The sequence below is a fragment of the Neoarius graeffei genome, chromosome 1 (genome assembly GCF_027579695.1).
Source record: "Neoarius graeffei isolate fNeoGra1 chromosome 1, fNeoGra1.pri, whole genome shotgun sequence".
NCBI lineage: Eukaryota > Metazoa > Chordata > Actinopteri > Siluriformes > Ariidae > Neoarius > Neoarius graeffei.
The window spans coordinates 107,899,370-107,927,245 of NC_083569.1; the positions used below are offsets into that span (position 1 = coordinate 107,899,370).

At 40.2% G+C, this 27,876-nt stretch overlaps 1 protein-coding gene across 1 annotated transcript in view; it reads left to right on the top strand.

The window, feature by feature from the left end:
- The window catches only part of dnm3b (dynamin 3b), a 98,390-nt gene that overhangs the window by 64,742 nt on the left and 5,772 nt on the right, over positions 1-27,876 (top strand). Inside the window, exons 14-19 of the mRNA XM_060914232.1 lie at positions 4,176-4,289; positions 18,222-18,331; positions 22,147-22,258; positions 22,559-22,723; positions 23,781-24,019; positions 26,959-27,132. Coding sequence (XP_060770215.1) covers positions 4,176-4,289; positions 18,222-18,331; positions 22,147-22,258; positions 22,559-22,723; positions 23,781-24,019; positions 26,959-27,132 — 914 coding nt within the window. The remainder of the gene's footprint in view (positions 1-4,175; positions 4,290-18,221; positions 18,332-22,146; positions 22,259-22,558; positions 22,724-23,780; positions 24,020-26,958; positions 27,133-27,876) is intronic.

Consider the following 27,876-nt stretch of genomic DNA (forward strand, 5'->3'; position numbering starts at 1 on the left):
AGTAGCGAGCAGCTGAAGAGGTCAGGAGGAACAAACGAAGAAGAGAAAATGGCAAGCAGAAACGTGCACTTCTGGAGCAATGAGGAGACAGAGTTCATGCTCATTCAGCTTAAGGAGTTGAATATATTAAAATTCATGGACGGGAGAAAAACGCGCAATGGAGAACACGGAACTGATAACTTTGTTTACACTCTTGAATAGCTCTTCTTCATGACGACAACCGGAAGTGTACCAACACGATGGGGCGTGTAGCGCCACCTGTGGCTCGGGTGCACAATGTACCTCACACAATAACTCGATTTCCTTGTGTGCATGTAGGATTGGATTTCTCTGGCACCCCTGCTGGGACCCTTTGCTCGATTACCGACAGCAGCTCGATTTGGATGTGCATGTAAACGTACTGCATGTCTGTGTGGGTTTCCTTCGGGTGCTCCGGTTTCCCCCACAGTCCAAAGGCATGCAGGATAGGCTAATTGGTGGCTCTAAATTGATCGTAGGTGTGAGTGTGAATGGTTGTTCACACTCACATCCATTATCTGTAGCAGCTTGCCTGCAGAACAGGATAAGCGGCTACAGATAATGGATGGATGGAATGACTTGAAATGGGCGCTTAAACATCCATCCGTCCATCCATTATCTGTAGCCGCTTATCCTGTACAGAGTCGCAGGCAAGCTGGAGCCTGTCCCAGCTGACTATGGGTGAGAGGCGGTGTACGACGTCAATTTAGAGCCACCAATTAGCCTAACCTGCATGTCTTTGGACTGTGAGGGAAACCGGAGCACCCGGAGGAAACCCACACAGACACTGGGAGAACATGCAAACTCCACACAGAAAGGCCCTCGTCGGCCACTAGGCTCAAACCCAGAACCTTCTTGCTGTGAGGCGACAGCGCTAACCACTACACCACCGTGCCGCCCACGATTAAACATAGTAAAACTAAAACAATGCAACCCAGTGATTGGGTTTGGATGAAAGTATGAAAAATCAGGGAAATCAATGTACCAATTATGTATGTCAGTTATATTATCCATTTCTTTGAAATACCATGACGGTAAATATAACACTATAACAATATGATGATTTTTTTTTTTTGCCATATCTCCCACTCCTAAAGTCAGTTATGTTTTCATGAACTGTTTTTATGTTATCATGGCCAGCATCTTGTTTTCCACCCCTACTCCCTCTCTCTGTGAGCAAGCCGATCTCATGCATGTCCCTGTTTATGGAGCTCTGCCATGTGTCCTGTTCTGACAGGACATCCAGGTAAGAAAGGACCGATTCTCAGGCTTGGTTTCAAAAAACATGGTTTAAACCTAGCCCTAGAAGTAAGTGGGTCTCAAAGCAGAGTCAGTGTGGACAGAGTGAAATGGATGGAGTGAGATTCCTCACTATGGTGAGCACGCATATTAGGGGTGTGACTGAATATGAATATATCATTAAGACTGAACAGATAAGGCGTCCTAATCAAATACAGGTACAGATCCGAGCTATTCTTTTAGGCTTTTTAAAAATTTTAAGGAAGCTTTAGACTAGATGTGTGCATCTGAAACCCACAGGATGAAACACAGAAAGTCATGCAAACACAAGGTTTTTACTTAAATGTGCAGATTTACAGGATGCACATTTTCAAGGAAGTTCATAGGGTGGAGTTATCACATTTCAGAGTTTGCACCACACAAAATTATCCCTTTGCACATGGATTTTTCTTTTTCTCAGTCTGTTCATGGGGAACAAGTGGTTTTTTTTTTTTTTAAGTGGTGCGTGTTTATGATTTGCAGTGTCTACCTGCAATACGCAGATATGATGCGTAGAACCTGGAAACCTTGTTCGTGGAATAAATATTATTGATGTTACATGAATCGAAGATCCACAATCAATTTTTCCATCGGTGGTTTGCTCCGACAGCCTGAATTAAACACTGCCTTACTGAGATCCAAATTAAAACCATATTTTGGACGAACAAATAATAGAAATGCTTTTATTGATGGAGCTGCTCCTATAGATAGCCCATGAAGACCACACAGTGTGCACAGAGAAGTGTATCTGCTGAAAGAATTCCAAAAATTATCATATAATTAATTTGGGAAAATAATAGCTAATATATTTGGGGGGGGAAAGCTTTTTGTTTTGAAATGTAGTTAAAAGTTAGAAAGCTTGCCAGAAAGTAGCAGCTGAACATCTGGTTCAGAAGTGGTCCAAGGAAGGACAACTGGTTAACCGGTGACAGGGTCATGGGTGTCGAGGGATCATTGATTCACATGGGGCACGAAGGCTAGCCCATATGGTCCAATCCTATAGAAGAGCTACTGTAGCACAAACTGCTGAAAAAGTGAATGCTGGCTAAAACAGAGAGGTGTCATCATTAACTTTTTCATTAGTTTGTGCTACAGTGGCTCTTCTGTAGGATTGAACCATATGAGCTAGCCTTCGTGCCCCATGCAAATCAATGAGCCTTCAACACCCATGACCCTGTCATCGGTTCACCAGTCGTCCTTCCTTGGACCACTTTTGGTAGGTACTAACCACTGAATACCAGGAACACCCCACAAGCTGTGCCATTTTGGAGATGCTCAGACCCGTTGTAATGAGAATTAATGTTATTCTATCCACATTCACTGGATATGATCAATCATGCACTCTGATCAGCTTTCTAGTACGAGGCTATCAGCTCATATACCGTGAGTAGAGAAAAAGAAAATGGCAGCTCGTTTTGCTGAACCAACCGAGGATGAAATAAAAACGCTACTTGAAAACAAAACCCCCAAAAATACAAAAAAAAGCAACAAAATATGGAGTAAAAGTATTTGATGGTAAGAATGTATCTTTTTTTATTTTTCAAGAATTATTATCGCATTTTCCACAAATTGCGCCTGTCATTTTGCCGGTTTGTGTACATTCTAAGCGGAAATTATCTTGTCGGACGTTTTGTATAAAGTTTTTATTTATCAAATTTGCAAAAAATTTAAATATAAATGCTCTCTTTCTTAAAATCCAGTGAATGTGGATAGAATAAAACAGTTATTCCACTCAATCTGGTCGTACATGGATTATAGACAACTCGGTGCTACGTGCCTCGTCAGCTATCAGCTCGTACAACTCAATTTTTTATATATATATATATATATATATATATATATATATATATATATATATATATATATATATATTATAAAATGTATGTATGTATGTGTAATTACACTAAACAGATACAAATACAATGGCATTACATCCCCAGTCTATATGTCTCAAAGCTGATTGAGTCAGATTAATTCTGGGATTTGCTCAGGAAAAAGGGAAATGTATCTTTAAATATTTAGTTCATTTTTTTTCATTTACGATCATCTAACATCATGCACTTTGCCTTTTCTTTCCCCAGAGGAGTGGTATAAAAGACATTCTGGAGATTATCCAGACTTATGATTTAAAATCAGCTGAATTAAGCTGAATTCACGATTCTCTGTATGTTAAACTCCTCTATGATTATCATTAGATCAGCAGCAGCAGGTGTTTTCAGGGTTACGACCAGGCGAGCCATGTTCATGCAGTGTTTACGTGTGCTTGTGTTGTCATTCTGTTCTGGGGCATTGGGTTTTAAACAGAAGACACTGCATTGTGCCAGATATTCTCATTTCCAAATGCTTTCACATTTATGCTATTTCAGGCCACGTCTCCTACAGCCTCGGGTATAATCGTAAGCAATGAGTCTAGTTTTGTATGATTCTGTTGTAGGAAAAGCCATTTAATGTACATTAAGGATTTGGTCAGCTGTAGTGCATGGAGCCTGGATCACTTTAATGAGTCCTAACTGTAGTGCACCACACACTCACACATGCTTTCTGTCATTCTGACTTTAAGCTAGTGTTCAGTTTGTTCCTATGGTTCTTTGGAAACCACGCGCACTGCTTTAGGATGTCTGTTTTCTGCTTTGCTCTGTGTGGCTTCTACAAAATGCCCACAATTCACCACTTGGGCATCTCTGTATTATGTGTGAATGATCAAAGTGGGAAAAGCCACATGACTATTTCACAAACATCACCCTAGCTGCAGCCTTGATGTCAAAATGCTTTATTAAATCACTCTATAGTCACGGAAATGGCTTGCTTTTCAAGGAAATGCCTGTGAAATTCAACTATCTGTCGCTCGATTTGACCTTTGACCTTTCACCATTCATTAGGTCATTCGCAAAGGATGGTTGACCATCAACAACATCAGCATCATGAAAGGAGGAGCTAAGGAGTACTGGTTCGTGCTGACGGCTGAGAGCTTGTCCTGGTTCAAGGATGATGAGGTGAGCACAGTCTTCTGTCCTGAAACGAAGCCCCAACATGTAGTTTGTGATTTTCAGCGTCCTTTGGTGCCTGTGAGGTGAATTGCAACTGTAATTTATACATCCACATGCAGTCCTCTTTCCACAATCAAAGATGTCACTACTGGCTCTGGTGAAACTATGGTTTCCTTTTAAGTTTAAAAAAAAAAAAAGGGTACAGTTAAGTGGATCTATTCTGTCCAGGGGTGGAGCTAATTTCAGGGTCAGAAAAATGTGAACAAAAGTTCTCATTAAACTCCGATTCATGGGAATATCAAAAACTTTTCTGAGGTACAGTACACAGTGCCGTCCATGATTATTGGCGCCCCCTTGTGAAGATCAGTAAGAAGAGTTAGAAAACAATCCACGTTTTGGTGAAGTTGCTTCATCTCACACTGGGAAAAAAAAAGAGAAAAATCCAACCTTTTTAATTTAAACAAATTTATTCAGAGAAAAACAAATCTCTCATCAAGAAATAATTATTTTCAACAAAAGCTCATGTGCCACTATTATTGGCAACCCTGGAAATTTTAGTGAACACAATGCACCTGAAGCATGTTTCCCATTTAAATTATACAGTGTGTTTGAGTTGATTGGAGTGTTTAGGAACTTTCAAGCTGTAATCCATGACTTCCTGATTAACTGGGGAACAAATATGAGGTGACACAGAGGCCAAATTCCCTTCAGTCATCCATCAACATGGGAAAGATCAGAGAACACACAATCCAAATGAGGGAGAAGTGTGTTGACCTTCATAAGTCAGGGAATGGTTACAAAAAATATCTACTCACCTGAAAATGTCCATTAGGGCAATAATAATAATAATAATTTTAAAAAATGGACACCAACTGGAACTGTTACAAACTCACCTGGAAGAGGACCCAATTTTATTTTGCCCCCATGTACAGTGAGGAGGAGTAGCGTAAAAGAAGAATGAATGAATAAATAAATACACATACGTACCCACCCAAGGATCACTGTTGGTGAATTACAAGGAAAGGTAAAGTCTTGGGGTTTCCAAGTCTCCAAAACTCCAAATCGGACTCCCACCTCCATACCAACAGATTATTTGAAAGGTTCCAGAAAAAAGCCTTTTCTGTCAGTTGACCTGAAGTTTGTGAAATGCTATGGCAACTTTGACTGGAACCATGTTCTATGGTCTGATGGAGCTCCCCCCCCCCCCCCCCCCCCCCCAATAAACACTCGCGGTGGATTTGGTGTAAAAAGAAGGATGGCTATAATGAAAAGAACCTGATCCCAACTGTAAAGTATGGTGGAGGTTTTGGGGCTTATGTGATTAAAGCTGGGTTTTCTCCTTTCGTGATGGCTCTCACAGAGCGCACACTCTGCTCTACTAAAGGGCACTGTATCGTACCATTTAGGTGCACCACATTTGGACAAACTGTTCCATCAGTAAAGGGTAACAAATTTTGGAACTGTCCACCACTTACAATAAGGGTGTACCCTACATAGCACCAATTCAAGACTCATCTCAAACTATCAAAGTCCCTCTCACACCTTAATCTGGTCTTCCCAGGCAGTCTCTTGTCCCAGTACTAACCAACTCTTGAAGGCGTATGGGTGTGGTGCTGATTTCCACTTCGATAGCCTTTAGCCTCTCTCCTATACAGCTAGGGTTACAGTGGGGGCGGGTCCTCTGGTAACCACAAGAGTTTGACTTCCCCACTCGCATCTGTATTGCAGTGTGCCTTGCCAGACAGTAGTAGGTACCATTTTTATGATGGTCTTTGGTATGACCCAACCGCGAGTAGAACTTTTGATCCCCCAGTTGAGAGGCAGACATGTTAACCACTAGGTCAACTCGTGGTTGTATGAGAGTAAATTGAATAAAAACCTTTAAAGTGAGACAATTAAATGTGCAGCTTTTTAATAGAAGAAAACGAACACTCGGAAAGCTCTGGAACATTGAAGAAAAGAGAGATTGTATGGAAAAATTATACACTTTTTAATGACACACATTTGCATTAAACAATGCAAACTAGTCTTTCATAACATTGCAGGCATTTAGCAGACACGCTTACCCAAAGCACCATATCTAGAGCAATTGGCGGTTAGGTGCCTTGCTCAAGGGCACTTCAGCCATTCCTGCTAGTCCAGGGAATCAAACCAGCAACCTTTTAGTCCCAGAACTGCTTCTCTAACCATTAGGCCATGGCTTCATTTGATTCATAAATGGGGAAAAAAAAAGATGAACTTGAAAACATCACCAGTGCTCTTTTTCCCCCTAGAAATGGGGAATGTTTTACTTGACTTTGAGTGAATAGGTTGATATGTTGGTGAGCCCGAGGCCAGTCCGTCTGTCCTTCCTGGTGGGTTGCCGTCTGTCTGCCTGTCTGTGCCTGCTGTACAGGCTCCCTGATGTTCTGCACAGCAAGTGTAGACAGGCAGACACACCACAACTCAGCTTTCACACAACTTTCCACAGCTTCAGCCCTTACGTACACTGTAGTGCGTACCATACAGTTAAACTGCTCCTGAAGAGTCGGATTTGATTATGCCTATGCTTACTTAAATGTCAGCTAATACATTTTAACATGGTTTACTATGTGTAATACTTCTCATTGTGCGATTTTTTTCACTTATTCACAAATAAGTAAGGAATAAATAAAATGCTTGGTTTTGTGCTGTTTTTAGAAAATTACCAAGTGTGATGAAGCAGGGTTACTGCTCCTACTCTGATGTTGATTATTTTCCAAGAACAGCATGTCCTGAAGTGTTTTCTTCCCCTTACACCACAGCAACTTACCAAAGATATATATATATATTTTTTTACAATTTACTGAAAACTGAAATGTGATACATTTTATAGTTATAGTATATCCATTTACAGTGGTGCTTGAAAGTTTGTGAACCCTTTTAGAATTTTCTATATTTCTGCATAAATATGACCTAAAACATCATCAGATTTTCACACAAGTCCTAAAAGTAGATAAAGAGAACCCAGTTAAACAAATGAGACAAAAATATTATACTTGGTCATTTATGAAGGGTTCACAAACTTTCAAGCACCACTGTATATGTAGTTATTACCTCCACCAACATTGTTAAAGGACGTTGTGTTTTTGCCTCCGTTTGTTTGTCTGTTACCAGAATAACTCAAGTAGTTGAACGGATTTTGATTAACTTTTGAGGAAAAGTACACCATGGGCCAAGGAACAGTTGATTAGATTTTGATGCAAATCTGAATATGTGGCTTGGCGGAGGTACGGTATGCGCTCTACTGAGTGCCCTTTTAGTATTTAATATTGTGGAACATCTTCAAAACAGGCTCCTGGTCTCACTTATGTTACAGCAGCTTTACGTTAAACAGTCATTCCTTCAGCAGCCTCTCATTTTTTTTTTTCCTCTCTTGAAATTAATCCATTTTTTTAAAAAGCAGCATGGCATGTTATTGAATGACTGACTTTCCTGTGTTGGAAAACGTACAGAGACCATATCAACAATTAAAAGGCATTTGTTGTTGTGGTTGTTTTAAATTCCAACGTTAGCCTTAGGTAGCTTGGAACATACAGTATGCATGCCCCGGTGTAAGTTGTTACTATAGAAACGTGAATGTTTTAGAACGAATGCATTAATATAAGCCTGTGATTTGGAGCTGCGCTACTGTCTGAGCTGCATTTTAGTTCTTTATAAACAAATGCTTGACATAAGTAGCATTAGCTGATTTAATAATCTTATTGTATAATTGTAATCTCATAATGAGAAATACAAGATACATTTGGGAATATTTAAAGTATGTTCACTTGCTAAGATTTTTTTTTTTTTTTTAGTGTGGCTACAGTTTCATTTACAGGAATGCACTTTTCAGGAATATGTTTTCTTCTTATTAAATCTCTCTGTGCTTTCTGAGTCCATTTGGGGGTTGAAGCATTTGGTTTGGGTCTTTAACACAGCTGGAGTCTTTCCAAGTCAAACTAGCAGTCTCTCTCTCTCTCTCTCTCTATCTATCTATCTGTTCTGTTCTGTTCTGTTCTGTTCTGTTCTATTCACACACGTCTCAAAATCCTTGTGAGGACCGTCCACTGATCTAATTATTATTGCAGTTAATTCATGCTGTGCCTGCACCTAAACCTATCCCTAACCTTAACCTTTGTGATGAAAAGGAAACTTTTTGGCTCTTTTTTTTTTTGTTTAAAAAACACAACAGCAATTTCCTTGTGGGGACCATCCAACAGTCCCCACAAGGCCAATATTGTCAGATTTTACTATCCTTGTGGGGACATTTGGTCCTCAGTAGTATATAAACCACACACGCACACAGAGTAAGCAACACACTTTTGCATCTAATGTTAATTATCTAATTGGCTACAATTATTTTCTTCATCTAATTTATTTGACCTTTGTAATTTCAATATAGTAAAATTTATCAAATTATCGGTTTGCATCTTAATTTGATTCTATAACATTTGCGCGCACACACACACACACACACACACACACACACACACACACACACACACACACACACACACACACACAAAAAAAATTCTTTTTTTTTTCTTAAAAATCCACCTCTGCCAAAGACTTGTGCACATTCTTGGCCAGAAAAGCAAGGCTTGTGTGTGTGCGCGCACATGAAAACACAGGCAGCCAATCAGATCGCTTCGAGCAAACCCTACTCAGCTCTGTGCATTTCCTTGTGTCTGCCCCTCAGAGCTCTGAAATCCTCTCTCACACTCCTGTACATGCTGAACACACACTCTGAAATCAGTGTCCGCAGGCAGATAACATAAAATAAACCATCGGAAAACTCCAGTAAGGTATTTCGCTTAGACGATGAGATCTGATTAGCATGCGGGCATCGAGTGAGGCAGAAATGCTTCGGCTTTTACAGCAACCCGCTGCTGGATGTGTGCGGTCATAGAGGAATCCTTCACCCTAAACACTGTAAACCCTTAACCATGAGCTTATAGATGAGAAGTTATACTATTTAAAGTGTTTATTTAAAATAAGTTTCGCGAAACATCCTATCGAACTCCATTTGAGTCACGTAATACAATTTCGTCTTTAAGCGACTCCATCGAAGGTGTATTTGTACGTCGTAATACAACAGAAGTGCTTTCCATGACTTGCTTTTGAGATTCCTATTGCGCTGAAAAATCCAAGCCAAAAGTGTCAAAGGAATGAAACATCAAATCTGTTTTTTTTTCATCAGCTAATTCAACAAACCATCTTCTAATAACCTCCTATTTACACTATTAGAAAGAAATACTGATACACACACACACACACACACACACACACACACATGCCAAATACCGCCAGGATATTTACTTATCTGACTCTTAATAAATCACAGCATAACTGCGTCTGGAGATACTGATAAACGCAGAGTGGATTTACTGTCCACAAAGACTGGGAGTAACTATAAACTTGAGATGAGTATTATAACAGAAAATCTCCCTGCGCAGAGTTATTGTTCTGTTTGTTGAGAACAATGCATTATACAGATCCTAAGAAGACACTTTTAAGGCATTTAGGAATCATAGCAAAGCCACGTTGCGCTCGTCTTTTCATCTTTATACGTTTTTGTATATTTTAATCATATAAATCTAATATTGTTCAGCACTTTATATCTACACTACAGTAAATAGCTAAGCTACAGTAATAACTGAGGAAATGTGAATCTTTGATGTGAGTAGATTTACAAGTGGCTTTGCATATGTTGCAAATGTTATTCATAACTGTGGTTTAGGACGCAATTAGTTGCTCTTTGGTAGCAATAAATTTTTCCTGCGTTTGAGTTGGCTCTAAAATTGGCTCAGCTCGCTGACATTTGTGAAACCGCAGCATTCCGAGGCGCTTTTTTTTCTTCTTTTGAACCGATGCTCAAACCAGTGTGTATTTCAAGCCTGAGAAGCTTGTGTGCTTTGAGACTTAATTAGATTTTTAATTGTATTTCAAAAAAGAGTGATAGATTCTCTTTTAAATGCATCCATGCATCGTTTACGAAATTAGTCGCATATTTGGTATGTTAATTTCTGCTCAGTATTGATTGCAAAATAAAGCTTAAAGAAAAAAAAAACAAAAAACAAAGCAGCGCCATACTGTTTGGCAGGTTAAAATAAAAACTAAAAAAAGAACTACAAAAGGTTGACATACAGTTTTGACACAGTGAAGAGGAGAATGAACGCAGGACTCATGGATTAGAGCTTAGCGATTAGCGACGTGCATCCTCGCCCAGTCTAACCAATGTGCAGACTACTGTACACTCACATATCCATGAACAGGTAGTCTGAACACTGGGCAGACGGAGGAGAGCAATAAAACGCTGCCCTTTCAGTTGAGAGAGATAGATATGTCTCCTTCGTCCTCCCTCCTCCTCCTCCTCCTCTTGCCAAGGAGTTGGAAAAATCCCTTTAGTAGTCCGTTATTTTCAGATGTAGCTGCGCTCTGTTTTTTTTTTTTTTTTTTTTGCTTCCTGGCCTCTGAATCACATTTGTTTGTTTGTTTTGTTCTGCAGCAACAGAATACTTATTTTTTTGTCTCGGTCCTCACAGCGTCCCATGTTGCAAGAGCCGTATCCAGCCTTGACGTGGCACATTCGTTCAGAAGACCGCCGGGAATTTGGGGCGTGCTTTCGTGGAAGAGATATTAGCGGGAAAGAAAGTCCAAGAAGCAGTGAGGGAAGAGGAGAAAAGAGGAAAGGGAGGGACCCTGGGCTCCATATATGGGATGAACATTTCGGGGTCCTCCTAGATGCTGGATGTTTTTTTGCGGAGCATTAGAGTTGCGCGCTTGCTGGTGTGAATCAGTTGGTGAGGTCAAATCCCAGATCACCATAGTCTCTGAGGTCTGGATGCCTTCAGCCTGAGTTTAGAGGAGTTTCTGGTGGCTTCTCTTGTGTTCTTCTCTCAAACCTCAGCACTCGTCCTCTGCCTGCTCTCTTTCTCCTCCTCTTTCTCGTTCCTCCTGCTGTTAAGTACTACCAGATGTTTAGACTTAATGCCAGGCTGTCATTTAATCTCTCTCCCTTTCTCGCTCTCTCTCTCTCCTCGTTCTCTTCAAGAAAAATTTGAGGCAGGAAGTGGGGCCCTCTGGAATGGGGGAAAATATGTGAGAAATAAATAAAGCGGGTGGAGGAGAATATTTCAAAACTGCACAGCGTCACTAATATTTTCAGAAGGACCTCAAAAGCTTTCTTTTTAGCAGTGATCTGTGCAGCCCAGTCCCCAAAAATAAAAACTCTTCTATTTGCTGTGTGGCATTCTTTACCTCCATCCTCATAAGCACAGTAAATTCAGAAGGCTTAACCTGAGCCTTCAAATACACGGAGGGGAAATAATGGTGTTCCTGAACCACAGCATGTTTTAATGTCTTCCATATGTGCTACTTCTCTTAGTTGGTTCCCTGCCTTTTATCTCACTGCCATAGCTCACCCTTTGTTTCCTTTGCTTCCATTTCATACTTCTTGTCCAAATCGATCTTTATTTCTCACACTTTCCCTCTGCCTGGCTGCATACCTCTTCATACACTATGTGGCCAAAAGTATGTGGACACCGGGCTGTCAAGTCAAGTTTATTTGTATAGCATTTTTAACAGACATTGTCACAAAGTAGCATTACAGAAAATAAGAGTTTAAACATGAGCTAATTTTATTCCTAATTTATCCCCAATGACCAACCCTGTGGCGACGGAAGCGAGGAAAAACTCCCTCAGACGACATGAGGAAGAAACCTCGAGAGGAACCAGACTCAAAAGGGAACCCATCCTCATCTGTGTGATAACAGATAACGTGATTTATAAATAACTTGCTCCTATAACTGTGTCCTATAGAGTAACAAAGTATAACTGTGAAACCAGGAAATTCATTATAGTTTTAACATGAAGTCTGTTTTGTTGAAGTTATAAACTGTTCATGACAACTGCAGTCCTAAAGTTAGCAAATCAACTGTCATCCTCAGTGATAAATGTATTACTGTAAGTATCCAGAGCCATCTTCCAAGTGAGACATTTGACTGTCCATATGGGGCTGTCCTCTTCAGGAGCAATGAGATGAGACTCCAGCCAGACGTAGGGCATCAGGATGGATCAGGCAAGTCTGAGGAGCAGAAGAGGTCAGCATCTTACTGGTGTCTCAGGATCGACATGTAACTCAATCATACCCATTTTGTTTTGTTTTTTTTCCCCAAAACTGTTGCCACAAAGTTGGAAGCACGCGATTGTATGGAACATCTTTGTATGATGTAGCTTTACAATTTCCCTTTGCTGGAACTGAACCCTGTTCCAGTATGGCAGTGTCCCTGTACACAAAGCAAGCTTCATGAAGACATGGTTTGCCAACGTTGGACTGGAAGAACTCCTGCACAGAGCCCTGACTTCAACACCACTGAACACCTTTGGGATGAACTGGAACACTGTGTGCTTGACCTTGCTAATGCTTTTGTGGCTGAATGGCTATAATCCATAATCTAGTGAAAAGCCTTCCCAGGTTTGGAGAGTAGGGGTTAGCCACGGGGAAGCCTAACGGTTTGAGAAGCAACTTTGGGACCAAAAGGTCGCTGGATCAGCAGTAATGGCTGAAGTGCCCTTGAGCAAGGCACCAAACCTACAATTGCTCCCCGGGCTGGCCACTGCTGTGGATATGTCAGAGTCCTGTTGTACGTCGCTCTTGATAAGAGCATCTGCTAAATGCCAGGAATGTAATGTAAAGGTTATTATAACAGAAAATAAGTAAACAAATCTGGAATGGGATGTTGAACAAGTGTAATTGGTCAGGTGTCTACATACTTTTGGCTATATAGTGTATTTTTATTTCCCTTTCTTTTTACAGTGTAGCTGCTGCTCTATAGTGTCCAAAAACACCATTCAACAAATCATGCTCATTTTTAATCAAATCATTCGGAAGCCATAGCCTAATGGTTAGGGAAACAGCTTTGGGACCAAAAGGTTGCTGGTTTGATTCCCTGGACCAGCAGGACTGGCTTAAGTGCCCTTGAGCAAGGCACCTAATCCCCAACCGACTGCTCTGGCAAGAGTGGTGGCGTACCTTGTGTCTGATTGGCCAAAGAAAAACTGATGATGCAGATTATCAGTTCAGGCATTTAATCAAATTATTTCAGTGTTTGGCTGAAAAAAAAATGCACTGAATTTCTGCAGAGGTTGACAATGGGCAAACTGAACTAGAAAAATAATAGATGGAAAAAAACAAAGGCCCTCCTTCAGGGATACTAGATTTCTCAACATGATCCAACTATGGCTTCTCTGTAGCAGATCCTCTATCATGGCCAATCATGTACGTTTATGCAAATTATTGTCTTTAGTTGAAAGGAGCTCATCAAGAAAGGGAAGATTCGCAATGTTTCATCCCTTTTTTTCCATTTCATTTTCCCTCTTCTGGTCTGATTAGTAACAGAAAAACAGAATGCTTAAAGGTTGTAGAGGCCATATGTGAAATAGGGGTGGTGCATTGGTTAGCATGGTCACCTCACAGCAAGAAGGTTCTGGGTTTGAACCTCATGGTCGATGGGGGTCTTTCTGTGTGGGTTTCCTCTGGGTGCTCCAGTTTCCCTCACAGTTCAAAGACATGCAGATTAGGTAAAATATCCAGCCACTGGGGATGTGCAAGTCAGTGTACCTTTAGTACCAGTCCCAAGCCCAGGTAGACTGGGGAGGGTTGCATCAGGAAGGGCATCCAGTGTAAAACCTATGCCAAATCAAATATGCGGATCATGATGATCTGTGGTGGTGACCCCTAATGGGAGCAGCTGGAGGAAGAGAGTACACACATGAAATACAACCCCAATTCCAAAAAAGTTGGGACATAATGCAAATAAAAACAGGATGAAATATGCAATGATTTGCAAATTCTTTTAACCTATATTCAATTGAATACAATACAAAGACAAGATATTTAATTTTCAAACTGATAAGCTTTTATTGTTTTTTGTGAATATACACTCGTTCTGAGGGCGGCACGGTGGTGTAGTGGTTAGTGCTGTCGCCTCACAGCAAGAAGGTCCGGGTTTGAGCCCCGTGGCCGGCGAGGGCCTTTCTGTGCGGAGTTTGCATGTTCTCCCCGTGTCTGCGTGGGTTTCCTCTGGGTGCTCTGGTTTCCCCCACAGTCCAAAGACATGCAGGTTAGGTTAACTGGTGACTCTAAATTGACCGTAGGTGTGAATGTGAGTGTGAATGGCTCTGTGTCAGCCCTGTGATGACCTGGCAACTTGTCCAGGGTGTACCCCGTCTTTCACCCGTAGTCAGCTGGGATAGGCTCCAGCTTGCCTGCGACCCTGTAGAACAGGATAAAGTGGCTAGAGATAATGAGATGAGATGAGACACTCATTCTGAAGTTAATGCCTGCAACATGATCCAAAAAAGTTTGGGACAGGGACAACAAAAGACTGGGAAATTTGTGGAATGTACAAAAAAAAAAAACACCTGTTGGATCATTCTTCAGGTAAACAGATTAATCGGTACAGTTATTGGAAAGGCTCAGTCATTCACAAGCAAGGATGGGGCGAGGTTCACCACTTTATGAAAAACTGTGTGGGCAAATAATCCAACAGTTTAAGAACAATGTTTCAAGGAATTTATGGATTTCACCATCAGCAATTCATAATATCATCAAAAGATTCAGAGAATCCAGCAATATCTCTACATGTAAAGGGAAGGCCAAAAACCAACATTGAACGCCTGTGACCATTGAGCCCTCAGATGTAGCATCAAGAATAAATCATAGATGTTGCGTCCTCTGGGATAAAGAGGAAAAGGACCGTCAAGATTGTTACCAGCAAAGTTTAAAAGCCAGCATCTGTGATGGTATGGGGTGTGTTAGTGCCCATGGCATGGGCAAATTGCATATCTGTGAAGGCACCATTAATGCTGAAAGGTACATACAGGTTTTGGAGCAACATATGCTGCCATCCAGATCGTGTCTTTTTCAGGGATGTCCCTGCTTATTCCAGTAAAAACAATGCCAAGACGCATTCAGCGTGGCTTTGCAGTAAAAGAGTGCAGGTGCTAAACTGGCCTGCCTGCAGTCCACACCTGTCTCCCATTGAAAACGTGTGGTGCATTATTAAGCGCAAAATACAGTTGTAATGGTAGTGGAGACCCCGGACTGTTGAGCAACTGATGTCATATATCAAGCAAGAATGGGAAAGAATTTCACATTCAAAACTTCAGCAATTGGTGTCTTGAGTTTGCAAACGCTTACGGAATGTTGTTTAAAGAAAAGGTGATGTAACACAGTGGTAAACATGCCCCTGTCCCAACTTTTTTGGAATGTGTTGCAGGCATCAAATTCAGAATGAGTGTATATGTATAAAAAAAAAAAACAATAAAATTTATCAGTTTGAACATGAAATATTTTGTCTTTGTATTGTATTCAGTTGAAGATAGGTCAAAAAGGATTTTCAAATCATTGCATTTTATATGTATTTACGTTTTACACCTACAAAATAAAAACCTTTATTTGTCACATGCACACTTCAAGCACAGTGAAATTCATCCTCTGCATTTAACCCATCTGAAGCAGTGAACACACTCAGAGCAGTGGGCAGCCACACCAGAGCACCCAGGGAGCAGGTACCTTGCTCAAGGGCACCTCAGCCCAAGGCTGCCCCACGTCAACCTAGCTGCATGTCTTTGGACTGTGGGGGAAACCGGAGCACCCGGAGGAAACCCACACAGACATGGGGAGAACATGCAAACTCCACACAGAAAGGCCCTCGCCGGCCACTGGGTTCGAACCTGGAACCTCTTGCTGTGAAGCAACCGTGCTAACCACTACACCACCGTGCCGCCCGTAATCACTCGTAGTTAAGCATTAAAAGGTAAATGTCATCACCATTTTCTCAGATTAGTTGCCTTTCCAGGTAATTTGATGCATCTTGACCTTCACATACTCATGTTCTAGAGTATGGGCAAGATGCCGCACTGATTGCATTTCAGTGTGGTACAATTGCAACACACTGATGAGAGTGAAATGCAATGCAGCGTGGAATTACAATCCCTTCTGCTGCAAAGTCAGCATTGAATTATTAACTAGCAATCTACTGCTGTTACTACAGACCAAGGAATGTAAAAGCAATTCACTGAAGGTGTTGCTATTTGACATCCTCATGTCACAAATGAAAAGTAATACCATCTGTGCATTTCCCAATTTTCCCTTGTGTGATTCTGGCACAGAATCTTCTCCATGCTAGAGGGATTGTCCAGAGCAATCATGTCTTCAGACTTTCATGCCTGACCGATACTGTAGAGGAAACACCTGGTAGTCATTAGAAGACCAAGATCAATTGATGAAATGAGTGAAATCACATGTGACTTCCACTTGGCTGGAATGAAAACCTGCAGCAACACTGAATCTGTGGATAAAAACAGAGATGTCTGTTTGAGACTTTTAATTTAGATCAAGAGCTCTTAAATATTTTTCCTTTCAGAGTCTCTTACCCAGATAAAAAACAGAAGTAAAAATCACACAGATTCACTTATTCGGACCGTATTAGGACCGTTAGGCAAAAAATGTAACATTATATTTATCCATTAACGCCATTACAACCTTTGCATTTGTGAACTTACAACCAAGAATTAAAATGTATTGGATCGTATTAAAAATGCATATTTCCATGTTTTAAAAAAGTAGTTGTATTTAAGGTGACATTATTTAAACTTGTTTTGAGCTACTAAGCTTTAGATTAGCAAACAAACAATCAGTTGATCTGAATAATAGTGAAAAAAATAATTAATCTCCACCGTGGAAATCCCCCTTTTGTCTCCAGAGGGTGAAATTTGACACTGAAATTGAGATGGAAATATAATTTATATGTAAATAATTTTATAATAAATGGCAGACTGTATCAGTCTGTAAAATGACAGAGGTGCCAACATCTGTGGAAGAGCAGTAGCATTTATGATTTTAAGCCATTGCTATAGTGATACTGTCGCGGTCAGAGCTGCAGTCAGAGAAATTGAGAATAAAATTCAGATTTCACTCATTAAATTGAGGTAGAAAAGGCAATTCACTGAAGGAGAAAGGACGCTTGGTAGTGGTTAATTTCACTTCACATTAACTTTACCGGGCGGCACAGTGGTGTAGTGGTTAGCGCTGTCGCCTCACAGCAAGAAGGTCCGGGTTCGAGCCCCGTGGCCGGCGAGGGCCTTTCTGTGTGGAGTTTGCATGTTCTCCCCGTGTCCGCGTGGGTTTCCTCCGGGTGCTCCGGTTTCCTCCACAGTCCAAAGACATGCAGGTTAGGTTAACTGGTGACTCTAAATTGACTGTAGGTGTGAATGTGAGTGTGAATGGTTGTCTGTGTCTATGTGTCAGTCCTGTGATGACCTGGCGACTTGTCCAGGGTGTACCCCGCCTTTCGCCCGTAGTCAGCTGGGATAGGCTCCAGCTTGCCTGCGACCCTGTAGAACAGGATAAAGCGGCTAGAGATAATGAGATGAGATTAACTTTACCTGAGTAACTTTGACTGATTACTTATTCACAAACCTCAGTCTTGTAAACAAATAGAAAGGAAGAAGCCTGGACCATGGGCTGTTTGGTTGGTAAAAACTAGTATTATACCAAACTGTTGCTTTACTTTGTTCTGACTTGCTTTGCAAAAAATAGGGGAGAGCACGGAGACGTGGGACAGTTTGTATTCCCATAAATTAATTTCAACCAATCAGGTTTTAGATGACATCAGAAGTTAGATGTTGCCCTTGAGAGTAACTGACTTCCTTTGGAGCCATGAAGCTGGACACTGCAGTAAGGTTCCGTAGTCAGCCGGGATAGGTTCCAGCTTGCCTGCGACCCTGTAGAACAGGATAAAGCGGCTAGAGATAATGAGATGAGATCACTCAGGAGTCTATAAATCTTATCATGTGGCCCAGGTATAATCAGGATGTTTTTAAAGCCTTTCTCTGTCATTCTCGCTGAGGCGCCTGATTTTTAATCTGCAGGAGAAAGAAAAGAAATACATGCTGCCCCTGGACAACCTGAAAGTCAGAGACGTGGAAAAAGGCTTCATGTCCAGCAAGCACATGTTCGCCATCTTCAATACAGAACAACGGTAAGCCTACAGAACGGGTTCTGGTTTCTAATGACATGTAGAGGGGATGATATTGTTTGGGCCATGTGCTTTATAATTTCTTTTTATATATAATTAAAAAAATATATTAAAAGTCTGAAAGTACTTGACTTTATGCTTTTTGTAGACATTATAAAACCTCAAACTCTTTTTAAAGGTTCGTTTTTCAATTAAATACAACCGTTTTGATGACACTTTGTTAGCAAAACTATATATCGTGATTTATTCTATCCACATTCACTGGATATGAGCAATCTTTCGCTCTAATTGGCTACTCTACTACTAGGATATCAGCTCATATACTGTGAGTACAGAAAAACAAAATGGCGGATCATGTTGCTGAACCAACCCAGGATGAAATAAAAACTCTACTTGAAAACAAAACCCCCCAAAATAAAAATAAAATAAGCAACAAAATATGGAATAAAAGTATTTGATGGTAAGAACATTATCTGTTTTTTTTTTTAAAGAATTGTTAATATTGCATTTTTCACAAATTGCTCCTGTCATTTCGCCGGTTTGCTTACATTCTAAGTGGAAATGATTTTGTCAGACGTTTTATATAAAGTTTTTACACTGCAAAAAACTGAACTGAATTTGAGGAGAAAACTCCTTAATACTAGTGAAAAATTTCTTGCTGCATGGACAGATAATTTTACTTGACAAGATATCTTGGAATAAATTGGTTACAGTCGAGAACTAGTTTTAATAATCTCAGAGTTGGTGTCTTGTATTCTTCTAATAGGAAATGCTAGATCACTTCAAGTATATTCAAGATATTCTAACTTGTTAAGATATCATTTTTGCAGTATATTTATCAAATTTGCAAAAAATAAAAATATAAATGCTCTGTTTCTCAAAATCCTGTGAATGTGGATGGAATAAAACAGTTATTCCACTCAATCTCATTGTACATGGCCTATAGCTAACTCAGTGCTAGACACCTCATTGGCTATCAGCTCATGTACGACTCAATTTCATGGAATAACTGTTAAATATATATATACATATAGTACCATGTACCGGTATAATAAGAACATTAAATATAGTGAGATTTTGTTTTCCACATTGCTGACCATCAATGGCACTGAAATTGTTCACCTTAATGCAGAATTCTGGCAGGGATTCAGTGTAGTACTATGTTTTGTATTGCACAATGGTGCTTGAAGGTTTGTGAACCCTTTAGAATTTTCTGCATAAATATGACCTAAAACATCATCAGATTTTCACACAAGTCCTAAAAGTAGATAAAGAGAACCCAGTTAAACAACTGAGACAAAAATATTATACTTGGTCATTTATTTATTGAGGAAAATGATCCAATATTACATATCTGTGAGTGGCGAAAGTATATGAACCTTTGCTTTCAGTATCTGGTGTGACCCCCTTGTGCAGCAAGAACTGCAACGAAACATTTCCAGTAACTGTTGATCAGTCCTGCACACCAGCTTGGAGGAATTTTAGCCCGTTCCTCCATACAGAGCAGTTTCATCTCTGGGATGTTGGTGGATTTTCTCACATGAACTGCTCGCTTCAGGTCCTTCCACAACATTTCGATTGGATGAAGGTCAGGACTTTGTCTTGGCCATTCCAAAACATTAACTTTATTCTTCTTTAACCATTCTTTAGTAGAAAGACTTGAGTGCTTAGGGCCATTGTCTTGCTGCATGACTCGCCTTCTCTTGAGATTCAGTTCATGGACAGATGTCCTGACATTTTCCTTTAGAATTCGCTGGTATAATTCAGAGTTCATTGTTCCATCAATGATGGCAAGCCGTCCTGGCCCAGATGCAGCAAAACAGGCCCAAACCATGACACTACCACCACCGTGTTTCACAGATGGGATAAGGTTCTTATGCTGGAATGCAGTGTTTTCCTTTCTCCAAACATAACGCTTCTCATTTAAACCAAAAAGGTCTATTTTGGTCTCATCCGTCCACAAAACATTTTTCCAATAGCCTTCTGGCTTGTCCACGTGATCTTTAGCAAACTGCAGACGAGCAGCAATGTTCTTTTTGGAGAGCAGTGGCTTTCTCCTTGCAACCCTGCCATGCACACCATTGTTGTTCAGTGTTCTCCTGATGGTGGAATCATGAACATTAGCCAATGTGAGAGAGGCCTTCAGTTGCTTAGAAGTTACCCTGGGGTCCTTTGTGACTTCGCCAACTATTACACACCTTGCTCTTGGAGTGATCTTTGTTGGTCGACCACTCCTGAGGAGGGTAAAAATGGTCTTGAATTTCCTCCATTTGTACACAATCTGTCTGACTGTGGACTGGTGGAGTCCAAACTCTTTAGAGATGGTTTTGTAACCTTTTCCAGCCTGATGAGCATCAACAACGCTTTTTCTGAGGTCCTCAGAAATCTCCTTTGTTCATGCCATGATACACTTCCATGAACATGTTGTGAAGATCAGACTTTGATAGATCCCTGTTCTTTAAATAAAACAGGGTGCCCACTCACACCTGATTGTCATCCCATTGATTGAAAACACCTGACTCTAAGTTCACCTTCAAACTAACTGCTAATCCTAGAGGTTCACATACTTTTGCCACTCACAGATATGTAATATTGGATCATTTTCCTCAATAAATAAATGACCAAGTATAATATTTTTGTCTCAGTTGTTTAACTGGGTTCTCTTTATCTACTTTTAGGACTTGTGTGAAAATCTGATGATGTTTTAGGTCATATTTATGAAGAAATATAGAAAATTCTAAAGGGTTCACAAACCTTCAAGCACCACTGTATAGGACATTACATTAATGGTATTTAGCAGACGCTCTTATCCAGAGCAACGTGTAACATACCCAGAGCAGCCTGAGGGTTGGGGATTACTGAAGGTGCCTTGCTCAAGAGCACTTCAGCCATTCCTGCTGGTCCAGGGAATCAAACCAGCAACCTTTTGGTCCTAAAGCTCCTTCTCTAACCATTAGGCCATGGCTTCCCCACAGTCATTGGCAATTGGCATTAATGTTTTCCATGAGTCACTTCATTAGTTCTTGTTACCCAAGTCATTCTAAACTTTTCACGATACATTATATATATTTTCTTACTATATATACATGAAATATTTATTTTATTATGGTCTTCAACCCGACTGAGCATCTGGAATAGGAATAGGTTTCTCAGGGGCTTTAACCCTGGTGCTGTCGTCATGTTTCTTCTTTGGAGTTTCTAGTGTGCAAAAAAAAAAAAAAACATACATGCAGCACCACTCGACAAGAATGCATAGTAACTTAATGATGACGCTTATTGACCACAGCAATTGACAGATGATTGTTCATCTGCCAGACATCATGTGAAGTACACCATTGGTCTCTTCATGTAAACTCTTCCGCTGATTCACAACCACTGTGCTGCTGCCCACAGTTTCACCGTAACCCCAGCAGGGTGGCTTCCGGGTGCTATGCCTTGCCAAAAGGCAACCCGTGTTTTGTCCGGTACTGCTTATTAGTTATTCGCAGCTAACCTCTATATCTGGAGGCCGTTCCCCTATCTGCAACCTGGGGACCCGGTGGATGGGAGTTGTCTCTCTACTCTCGCAACCAATCAAAGGTAAAATCAACAGAGGACAAAGACGATTCACGTATATAGACAACCTACTGAATGACTCTGGAATAACGAACACTCAGGAACTGTGAACTGTAATGATGGACAGAGAACAAGTCGTGTCTTGTCAGCAGGGCGTCCTGGCAGACGACATGCATACATGCGTACATACATAGATAGATAGTCTTCAAGTTGTGGGTCACTTTAGAGCTAATTGTTAGTGTTGACCAATCTCTATTTTTCAGAAACGTCTTCAAGGATAATCGCTTCCTAGAGCTGGCATGCAACACACAGGAAGAAGTGGACAGCTGGAGAGCATCCCTGCTCCGTGCTGGTGTTTACCCCGAGAAATCGTCGGTCAGTGACCACTGATGATGCCCAGGTCTAGAAGCAATACAGCTGATGCAGCTCCTTAATCTTCCACAGCAGATGAGAAAATGTATTAAGTCTGAAAGGCAAAAATTTCAATATTACACGATATACTACAGTACATCACCTGCTTTCAGTTAGTTCCCTACTTTTAATGAGTAGATTTGAAAATGGTGCTGTGTGGAATTATAAATTCCTGAAGACATTTTTTTTGGCAAGGTTCCTCCTTTTCTAAAAGCATTCTACCTTCTCTTGCTTCACATCAATCTTTCTTATTATTATTATTAGGTGGAGAGTGAGAGCTCTGGTGCCACTGAGAACTTCTCCATGGATCCTCAGCTGGAGAGAAAGGTGGAGACCATCCGGAACCTGGTGGACTCCTATATGGCCATCGTTAACAAGTGCATCCGGGATCTCATGCCCAAAACTATTATGCACCTTATGATCAATAATGTAAGGGCCTTTCTTACAGGCTGTACAACCGTGACTGTGTAGCATTTAAAATAGACACTGCATTATGGAATAATGATCGGAGATGGGTTTTCTGACAGGATTTAAATGACGAGTAAAATTGATATTAGTAATGGGCTGGTGAAGTGAAATGAAGTGAAGTCCACAGTCTTGAAGCTAAACCAAAAGCTTTATAATGTATGGAGGTTAGTCTGAAATTAGGGACCTTGAGAAGCTCAGTGAAGTAGGGTGGAGGAAGTCCAAATTGCAGCTAAATGTTATTCTTCATGAATAAATAACAATACTACTGGAACTTGGAGGATTCCCACATAGTGATTATTAGCAAGTGCGTCCGGGACGTCATGCCCAATACCATCATGCACCTTATGATCAATAGCATAAGGTCCTTTTGAAACTATAGAGTGGATTGTTTCTAGACTGGTCATAATCCTGGTTTTATATAGACTGTAAGTGGTGGTTGTGTGTGTGTGTGTATATATATATATATATATATATATATATATATATATATATATATGTATATGTGTGTGTGTATATATATATATATATATATATATATGTATATGTGTGTGTATATATATATATATATATATATATATATATATATATATATATATATATATACACACACACATATACATACATATATATATATATATATATATATATATATATATATGTATATGTGTGTGTGTGTATATATATATATATATATATATATATATATATATATATATATATATATATATATATAATAAAATCGGTGTGTTATTGTGAGCCATTTAGATTCGGGTTGATGAGCTAGCATTTTTCTCCTGTAATGTCCCTGACTGAATTAAGTCTTTTAGCCTTTAGTCATTTAGTCTTTCATAGGATTCCTCGATGACGTGCTGTAAGTTCACGTAAACAGATCCTTGAAATGAAGAAACCAGTGGGAACTTTTGCATTTCAATATTGCAAACCAAATACTTTGAGAGGTTCTTCTGAGAAAACTTCTGGCAATATAAAGACTATAAAAGCTGTACTGACTTTTTGGCAGGTGAAGGACTTCATCAATGCAGAGCTGCTGGCTCAGCTATACTCGGCTGGGGACCAGAACACACTGATGGACGAGTCTCAGGAGCAGGTACAGCGCAGGGAAGAGGTGTTGCGGACCCACCACGCACTGAAGGAGGCACTAGCCATCATTGGAGATATCTCCACCACTACTATCTCCACCCCTCTTCCTCCTCCTGTGGACAGCTCCTGGCTTCAGGCTGGTTCTGGAGGCTCCCGCAGGTGACCACACGACTCAATCAGTAGCAGTAAAGCCCATATAACAGTATATTCTCCATATAACCCAGAGCTTTTGCCAAAATTATTTATTTGATGACAGATTATTTTTACAGGAATAGCTTTCCAACAATGCTATATCTGATTTTTCTCTGTTTTGCTCAGTGGACAGTTATTGACTTCTGTCTTAGTAAAGCAGTTTTAATTAGATGTGAAGAGAATATTAAGTGAAAACCAACTCAGTGATTCATTGTTTTTGTTAAAATAAGCAGAAAAGGCAATGGTAAAATTATGTTAAAATCATTAAAATCGACAACTTCATTGCAGTACTAGTATGGGACACTAGAGGCCACAATTCAGACTGTCACTCCGGCCCCGTCTAGTCCAGAAGGAACGATCTAAAGTGGGCCACCTTACGCAATAAATGTTGCAAACTATATACAAGCTATATATAGAAGCTATATACACCCTAGGAATACTGACCTATTTGCCAGAAAGAATCCAAAATGGCAAGGAATTGACCTAGAAGAAGCCATTTTTGTTGAACTGCTCATTAAGGCTTAATTAGTCCATAACTTCATTAATAATTGTAATGAAGCAAATCTGTGTAGAAGTTATATACACCCTAGGTACCCCTACCTTCATGCCAGAAAGAATCAAAATTAGTGAAGATTTGAGGGAGAAGACGCGATTTGTGTGGAAACTGCTCGTTAGGGCTTAATTACTCCATATCTTCATTATTAACTGCAATTAATCAAATTTGGGTAGAAGCCATATGCATCCAGGCAGACCTACCTTCCTGCCAAGAAGAATAAAAATCAATGAAGAATTGAGAGAGAAGTGATTTTCATGAAATGTTGACAATGCTGGACGGATGACGGACAACACATGATGGCATAAACTAAACTCATCGCCTGTTGGCCGGATGAGCGAATAATAGCAATACAATTTGTGAAAAACTGTATTTCCGTAATTCTGAATCTATCTTAGCGGAATAAGCATTATATTGGTGGTAATTCCAGGTTATTGATAGCCACAGAAAAGCCCTTTACCTGCTTTGAGTTACTTCCCATGCTAGCACTGTGTACAGGATAATGGAGTACCGCGATTATCTTTAATCAAATTTTTGTTCCATATTTACAAACACTGTTTACTTTTAGTCCTTTATTTCACCATGTTACTCAGGACAATACTTAATGCAAGTTTTAAACATATTTTTAAGGAATATAACATTTCATGTTGTTCCATGAAATGATCCTTTTGAACAGAACATACAGGTAAAAGCTGCCTTTAGCCAAAATATGATTCAAGTCCTTAATTTGAAGTACATTACTCATGGTTCATCATTCAAATCACGTAATGGCTTCCATTAAAGGACATGGGACATGGATTTTTTTCTGGGTATAATTATGTATAAAGGACATAAGAAATGCCATCTAAATCACTGCAGGGCGTCAAAAATGTGAAAATCATCACATTATTCAACTTTTTTATACATCAGCGTAAAACAATGATTCGTTAATTAGCTAAGCGGTCACGTGACCCGTGACATCACAAAAACTTTTCAAGGAGCCAGCGCTTGGGTATCTAATGTAAACAGGTTACCGAAATGGACACCATCGGCAGTGACATTCCCGATGTTTCACAGAGATGTGAAGTTAGACCCTATCAATTCGAACCGATAGCTGGAAATTCACATGAACATGGATCTTGTCTTTACTCTGACGGGTCAGATGATTCTGAGAGTGAGAGTTCATTCAATCCCCATGAAACTGAAAGCGGTCGGCTCGATAACACATCCTGGTAAGTTAAAACAATTCTGCTCAAAGGCTAATGATCTGTTGAAAGAAGTATTATTTTTGTATCATACATTGAAAGTTCATCATAGATCTAGCTAAAGTCGTTGCAAGCTAGTTTTTTTTTGCTGATATTTTTCGAGATTGATTGAGATACAATGCTTCCAGAGTCCGAGATGAAAACATTCAAAATGGCGAAACGAGTCAGAATTATGATAATCAATAATTGATACACCCAAAATTATAATACTAATCCTTACCGCATGAGGCCCATGGTAAAACCACACTTCCAGGAGGGGCTGCCGTCTGCCTCCCAAGCCGGCCGAGAGTGCTCCTCGTCGGGCACGGCCAGGCGGGCGAATGCCCTGGTCTGTCCGCCCTGTCTAAAAAATAATGGTACAACTCCGAGTGAAGGTATCAATGCGCTGTCGAAGCGCGCAGAAGGTGTTAGTACGCCTGTCATTATAGTGCGGACATTCCATAGCATAGAAAATTGCTACGTTTCAATTTGTGTAACTGAACTTTGTTTCATGTCACTGGTTATATAAACCTATGTAAACAGGAAAAACGTGGAAGAGTTTGGTCGCATCTAACTACAGCCCCAAAAAATACCATTGGCCATGCTGAGCCTAGCTACATTGCTAACAGGAGTAACAGCGCGTCTGACTGACTGGGAGGTCGCAATACACCATGATGTTCAATGTACGTTAAACACTCTAAAAACGAAACAATTTTCTTGTCATCCAAGACACAAAAACTATTTTGTCGCATTCGTCATCATCACGATTCACACTTCTCCATATTCATCTACCCGCTTGTGCTGTACCTGAAAGTTTTTGTGACGTATGATCACGTGACAGCGGCTCTTCCGGTTGTAAAATATGCATATCGGAGCTCGAGCAGAAATGCCATATAATCATCACGAATATAACGATTTTGCTGAATTTAATAGATAATTTTGTATTTGTTGATGCAATTATTTCGTATTTTTAATGGAAAGAAACTGATATAGCGTGCATTTATGTTTCATGTCCCATGTCCTTTAAACATACTTTATCTCTGACAGTAAAGCTGCTTCTTCAATTCTATCACATGCTATCCACATACATTTAGGTCTTACCCTCACTGACGGCCCTTTTGCCCCCTCAGGTCTCCCCCTCCAAGTCCCACTGCCCCACGCAGAATGTCTGCAGGTCAGAGGCCAGCAGGCCGGGGTGCTCCGCCTCCTCCATCACGCCCAGGGCCTCTTGGGCCCTTTAACAACAGCGGTGATGGTCCACAGGTGCCCAACCGCCCGAACCGTGCTCCTCCCAGCATTCCCAGGTGAGATCTTACCTGAGTCACAGGCATGGAAAGGAGTACTATCACTGTAAAATGATTGATTGGTTCGGGTATCATCTGATTAATTTAAACATGATCGTTTGGCCAAAGATAAAATTGCCACATTTGTTCCCCATATGTAGTCAATCAGCCATGGCATGTTTTATTATCAAGATGTTTGATTTGTTTGACTGGACAAAAGCGGTTTCAAACAAACCTGCTTATGTGGTTTCTGATCCTGAATAACACCATGTTCTCTATAAAATTTGACAAGCACAGGACTCAGATGCAGGAATTGTGGATGAAAGGCTGAAGGAGTAACTGTTTGTCAGAAATTCTCCAGATGATAATATATTTTGATTTGTATATGCACATTTTAGTACACAATTAGTCAGCTATTTATCTGCCTTGAAGCAGATGATGCTTTTGGAGGCGAGTGTTCACTAAAGACGTGAACTTCACACACCAAACATGTCCTGGCTGACTTTACATTCGAGAGTATTGTGAAAATTAATTACATTTTTGTGCAAAATGTATATTCAAACCAATAATGTAGCAAATACTCTAGCATATGCAAGATGATAATAATGACCTCTTTTTTTCCTGCATAGTCATATTCCACATTAGCTATTCTTGAATGTTTCTTCTAAGCTGATGTTACAGCTGTAACCCGTTTGTGGAAACCTGTTCCTGTACAACAGAAATGTTGTTTTACAATGATTTGTCAACATTCAGAGATGAGCTGAG